We start from the raw sequence: 6,549 nt of genomic DNA, 5'->3' as shown, positions 1-6,549 counted from the left end.
TTCTGTGTCAGCCGCGCTGCACGGATGCGCTGTTTTCATTCAAATCAAAGCGTAAATACACGTAGAAAACGTATCCTTGTGTCGCGGCTGACACAGAATAGCGTACGCTGCTTGCGTTCAGCGGATATTCTCCAAAATGGCGCTACGGTGATGCGGAGAGACATAACGTTACGGTTGAGCCACTGATGGCAAATGGACTATTCTGACGACGTCTTTCATACTTTTCTGGACCTTGACAGTGTAATTTACTTGGCAGTCAATGGAACAGTCACAAGCCTCCCGGTTTTCATCCAAAATATCTTAAATTGTGTTCCGAAGACGAACAAAGCTTTTAGGGGTTTGGAATGACATGGGGGTAAGTGATTAATGACAAAATTATCATTTTGGGGTGGAGTATCCCTTTAATGTGTTATCTTTCAAAAATGCTCATGGCGTGAGTCGCTGAAAAGAAATAGGGACAAAATAACAGCCAAACACATCTGAATGTGTACAGATTCCTACAATTTAAATGTTTTACTATAATTTTCTTAATTTTTATTGTTGAAGGTCATGAGTTTGTTAGAAATGTTCTGCTTTAATGGATGATAGTGTGATGTTATTCTTTAAAGGGGACGAATTTCATGACGCAGCTTCTGGGTCATTCTTAGGGGCCGTTCACACTGAATGCATCTTTGTATCTAAAAACGCGAGACGCAGTGCTCAGGAATGTTTTTTTTTTTTTTTTTGTGCGTGTAGCACAGAAAACTTCCATCATGTTGCCATCAAATAAACCATGCCAACTTGCCACTGTAAACAAAAGCTCGCAACGCTTGCCCCGCCTCCGGGGTCTTCTGATTGGTCCACAGTTTTGGATCTAAGATTGATGTGAAATTTGAAATTCTTTTAACTTGGCATGGCATCTTAAAAACGGTGCTCGTGTGCGAGACGCGAGCGCAACAGTCATACACATCCGCCTAGTGCGTTTACATAGAAAAACAATGGAAAAGTAGCGCATTAGAACAGAAAAATGTGTTCTGTGTGAACGGCCCCTTACAGTACAAGTTACAACTGGATGTAATTCTAATGGAATGGTTAAAAAGAAAAAAAATATATTTTTATTATATTACACATTTTGGTTGGACTCAGATTTGACTTTATATCTATTTTAAACAAATAGGTGTCACTTACGCCATTTAAAGGTGAATGCAGTCCACCCTGTTTTAATGAATCAGTCCACTGAAGGCGAGCGTAGTGAAGAACCCATGTGCAGTTTATTCACAGACGTGATCCAAACATCCAAACAATAAATGAAGACTAGAAACACAGACTTGACTTGACTTGACGAGGCATGAACAGACTAGACTCACCGACAGCGGGTTACAACATCAATACACGACAAGGCACAATGACAACATGATGGCTACATATAGCAGACAATGAGGGTCACATGACATGAACAAACCAATGGGAAACAAGACACATGACTAAGACAACCAATCAGAACATGACACAATGAACAGAGGAACCAATGGCATGAATACATGAGGGCAAGGGAAGCATGACACAAACAGGGTGAAACAATTACAAAATAAAAGACATGAAAACATGAACATGAAACAAAACCCAAACCCCACATTACACCTGTTATCGTCCAACCTGTTGTTTCAATGATTTTTTCATGTTGTTTTGAGGTTTTGTAGCTTGATTTTATAACATTTTACTAGACAAAAAGTAATGCAATCAAAATAAAATATATTTATGCATGCATATATTTACAGATTGATTAGATTTTATTTGTTTCTCAGCAATATCTGAAATCCAGCAATAACACAAAGATGAGTTGATATAATGACATGAAATCCACAATTGAATTGAAATGTATCAGATATCGTATGTCGATGTTAATTAGATTTCCCCCCACGCTATTATGACTGTCTCCACTGTTTAATAATAGTTTAATGTAAGGCTGGGTAAAAAATGTCGATATCTCGATTTTAATCAATTCTCATTTTTACGAAAGGATATAAATTATTAAATCCCAAGAATCGATTAGTCTAGTCTGTTTTCAGTTAATGGATGGAACATTGAAGGACACTTCCCATCCAGTATATCGCAATAAGCATTGTGCGTTGGTACTTTTAATATGAAACAAAGTCTCAGATTTCAATTTATATCCATTGCAATATTCAAACAATAAATGCCGTTTTGGCGCTGTTTAATGTGGAGTGACAGATGCTGGAGCGCACGTGAACTGATCATCTCCTCCACATTAATACCAGTTTCAGAACAAAATAAACATGACTAAACATCCGAAGGTAAGTTAAAAGAAAGAGTACAACTTTACAATCCGTATCCTGTCTCATGTAATCTCTCAATCAGTGTTTCAGCCGCGCAAAGACGTCAATATAACGGCTTGTAAACAATTAATGTAACATCACATTTACCTCAGAAAGCATATTCAGTGACAATAAACTCGTTAGTCAACCTGAAAAATAAACAGTAGAGAGGAGCATTTTGCTAAATATATGCACCATATAACATTCATTATAATTTTTTACTGTTCTTTAATGTTTTATTTATGTTTGAATAAATCCGTCCAAGTTTTTATGACAGCCACAATCTAACACGCTTTCCTTCTGTCTGTCAGCACACGTCTGTCGATGGCTACACAGACACACCAGCACCTCCCACGAAATCAGCGAGTCGTCAGAGTCTCCCGCGCTGCCGCAACTCAGTGGCATCCCTCACAGACGAACAGCCTCACGTCGGGAACTACAGACTCCTCAAAACCATCGGCAAAGGCAACTTTGCTAAAGTCAAACTTGCCCGCCATGTTTTAACAGGAAGAGAGGTGAGCAGATACATATTTAATGTTACATATACAGTAATAATGCGAACACTTTTACTACATTGTCATATTTGGAGGATGGAAATCGGCAGGTGTTCCAGCATTTGAAATCGTCTTGATACTTAATTTTTCATAGATACATATTGTGATTATTTAAGGTCGTATATAAGCTTAACCCTTCAACTATTTTTCCATTTATGACTGTTGCCATAAAGTGTGGTGCACTGATGGACAGGAAGAAGAAACTATTTGAGCAACATGTAAAGCGGTTTGGTTTTTACATGACGGGAAAATATGCAATAATTGGTACAATTATAACAGACCAGTATAGGAAAACAAAACATTCAAATAATAGCACAGCAGTCCTGATGAACAGAGGTTAGTGTGAAAGGTGTACAGACTGTGCATTTCCGTTTACACATTACTTCACAAACGTAACTCAGAAAACAAATCACATTATACATCTGTCCTGTTTGACTCTCGACCCTCAGTTCTCCCTCATTCAGGGAAGCTGGAGAGTTTATTGTGAGTTTGAAAATAAAGACACTTCTCTAGTGCTAGAAGCAGCATGCATTACTGCATTACTCTGGCTGTACGTCAGAGCCGCTCGCAGGACAATCAGAAAGCCCAGATTATGTAAGAAATGGTTTTGCTGTGACGCGGGGAGGGATGATGACGAGAATGCCCCGTAGCCTTTAGATATTCAGATCTATCGGCTATTTATAGGAATCTATAAATAAACACGTTTCACACTAACACTGTATTTGTCTTTCAGGTCGCGGTGAAGATCATCGATAAAACACAGCTCAACCCCACAAGCCTACAAAAGGTGAGAGCTCAGTGTCCCGAGCCCATTTTTATTTGGGCTATTTGTTGCTTAATTGTGATGAAAGTTATTTCGCAATGTGAAATCTTAATCATTTTGACAAGTTCTTTGCATGTTTTGACATTTGTATGGTAAAATTATGTTTTTTGTGTCACTAACCTTCTAAAATCTAGTGATTTTCATCCTCAGAATATTGCGTTTGTGTCTTGCATCGCCTTTTGGGTGCAATATGCTTTTGACCAAGATACATATTCGATCACAAAAAATATGGTCGTTATATTACTGCTGAACAAATGCAGATCTCGGAGGATGTTTTCCTGGACTGAGAATCTAGTTCAGGGTAGTAAACAGTAGTGAAATTGCAACACTTCACTCTGAAACATGCAGCGCAACACAGACTATGTGCTTATTCAGCACATAGACTTTAGAGTTAAAATAGACTTGTTTATAGCATGTTATAACATGTGTCTAGGCAGTGTTAGCGTGTTGCTAGCATTTTTATCACACTGCTTGCATGTTTTAGCATTTTCATAGATAGATAGAGAGAGACAGTCAGGTAGATCAAATGTTCTCAATCCAACATGAATATCTGCTGAGCTGCATGATGATAACAGTGAATAAAGGGCTTGCCTTTTTGTCTTGGAGCAGAAAATGTCAGAGTTTCTTGGCTTTTATAAGCAGCGATGACCTTAAAGAGAATGACGCAGCCTCCCGTGATGAGTGCAACATCAGAGCTCATGCAAGTCCATCAGCCTGCAGTGGAGAAATCCTCACTGTTAGTGTCCACTGAACATTTTAAAGCAATATTCCCATCCTTTCTCTCAGTGGGAGATTTCCAAAATCACGAAGCAGTCGTAAATGATGATAGCCGATGAGTCTAGAGTTGTAGAAGCGTGACATTTTCTTCATACCGCTTCCATTAGTGGGCTAATATTAAAGATCCCATTAAATGGCTTGTAAAGCATAGATTTAATAGATTTAAGAGAAAATATTTGAGAACCGCTGACCTAATGGATTTGCGAAAATGCATTGCGGGGAAAAAAAAAATAAATCGTTTCCCTCCCCCTTTTTCCATCCTCCTCTTGAGGGTTTTGAAATTCCAAGTGAGTCTTGAATAAATTCCCAAAGGTTTTTGGAAGCGTGGTCCTAAACCAGACGAGGACCAGTCAGGATCAGATGGTCACAGATGACTTCCGTTTGTGACCTTTGACTGTACACGTCACTAGGGCTGCTCGATTATGCCAAAAATCATAATCACGATTAGTGGTCGACCGATATATCGCCAAGGCCGATATATCGACTGCTTTTATATTATTAGTAATAGAAAGGCAAACATTATAATACTTTCTTGTTTGCCGTCATTCAGCAAATATGCATTTATATAATTTAAACAAATCTTTGAATGACTAATGAACCATTTAGTTTCACAAACCTTGCAAACTTAGTCGAATCCAGCTGTGAGATCTTGTGAAGTGTGCATGTGACCTGCATGATCGCGTGTTCTCTACGTGACTTTCGGTCCGTGTGAATTGAATGCTTTATACATTAAATTCGTGATTTCAAATTATGCTGCGCATTATGCTTTTGCCCACTGTCATATTCATGTCATTTTCACTGTGTGCTGTATGTAACATGAGTGTTACCTTGGCTTTATTTGAAAAGATATGATTCCCAATGCACACAAACTTCCCAGAATACTGAGTGCTCTGTTGGTTAAAGTTTACTTCCTTTTTAATTCTATTTTTATTAAATATTTATTTATTTGTGGAAAATACTTTGTCATCTAAAGTATAAGTATGTTTATTTTACAAATTAATTTTTTAATCCATTTTCAAATGATTTCAAATTTCTTAAATATGAATTAAAATAAATACAATTATATCGGCCATCGGCCACCCTGCTTTCCAAGATATCGGCATCGGCTGTCAAAAACACATATCGGTCGACCACTAATCACGATTATTTAACATGATTATAAGTGAACCACATGACCAAAACTTTATATGAGTGATTTATGTAAAGATAGAGATATATGTTTTCTGTAAATAAGGTTGCTATGACATCTTCATTCTAGAGACCAGCGAAATTTCACAATTCTCAATACCACAGCAGAATACTAGGGTAACTAATATTAGTAAAAAACAAAAAAGTCCCTAAAAATGATTGAAAAAAATTAAATGGTCAGTAATAATAAAAGTAAAGGACAAATACAATAGAAAAAAAAAGATACAAATGAAACAAATAGTGCAAGTCTAAAGTATTCAGGTAACAGCCTACTACAGAAATTGAATGTAAAATAAAACAGCATAGTCTTCACTGTAAGAATTAAACTTTCTTTGTTTCTTATTAAAGCTACAAAAGTCCCTCACTCAAGAGCAGTGTGTGATTTTGAATTTGTCTTTTGTTGTTTGATTAATATTAAGAACAAAGTCGCAGCAGGAAAACAGCCCGCTGTCACTTTAAGAGCTGCAAGGATCCAATTTACTGTTACACGCGTATTTTCATTCTCAACTCTTTACGTTCATTTATTACATGACCGACGCGCCGCATTTTGACACATTTTTGCGTGTATTTGACCGTTTAGGCGCGCACCTTGAGCTAAAAGATGACTTCACAGTCCGTGTTCTGTTCCGTCTCTAAGCGCATATATCTTCCTGAGGAGCAGTGCAAGTTCTCTTTCATGCTTTCAAAAACATGAATAAATATACTTATATAAATCAAGCACGTCCCATTTTGCAAAAGTCACGTTAAATGATTTTACTGATTTGCACGTGAAATTGGGCTTTTATGGAGGAATGAAAGCGCAGCGCTGGAAAAGGGGGCGGAACGGGGGCGCAATAATAGTTTTATCTCGATTATTGTATTTTCATAATCGTTGGAGGCCAAAATCGAAATT

General features: G+C 37.5%; 1 protein-coding gene across 5 annotated transcripts in view; it reads left to right on the top strand.

Moving 5' to 3' along the window:
• LOC107698240 (serine/threonine-protein kinase MARK1-like) overlaps positions 1 to 6,549 on the top strand; it is a 66,425-nt gene that overhangs the window by 18,481 nt on the left and 41,395 nt on the right. For all 5 annotated transcript variants that reach the window (XM_016499214.1, XM_016499212.1, XM_016499215.1 and 2 more), the window contains exons 2-3: positions 2,627 to 2,830; positions 3,603 to 3,656. In XM_016499214.1, the coding sequence (XP_016354700.1) occupies positions 2,627 to 2,830; positions 3,603 to 3,656 (258 nt within the window). The remainder of the gene's footprint in view (positions 1 to 2,626; positions 2,831 to 3,602; positions 3,657 to 6,549) is intronic.

The sequence above is a fragment of the Sinocyclocheilus anshuiensis genome, unplaced genomic scaffold (genome assembly GCF_001515605.1).
Source record: "Sinocyclocheilus anshuiensis isolate Anshui unplaced genomic scaffold, SAMN03320099.WGS_v1.1 scaffold4327, whole genome shotgun sequence".
Taxonomy (NCBI): domain Eukaryota; kingdom Metazoa; phylum Chordata; class Actinopteri; order Cypriniformes; family Cyprinidae; genus Sinocyclocheilus; species Sinocyclocheilus anshuiensis.
Note: the sequence above shows the minus strand (reverse complement) of the source record. Positions and strands in the feature narration are given on the sequence as shown.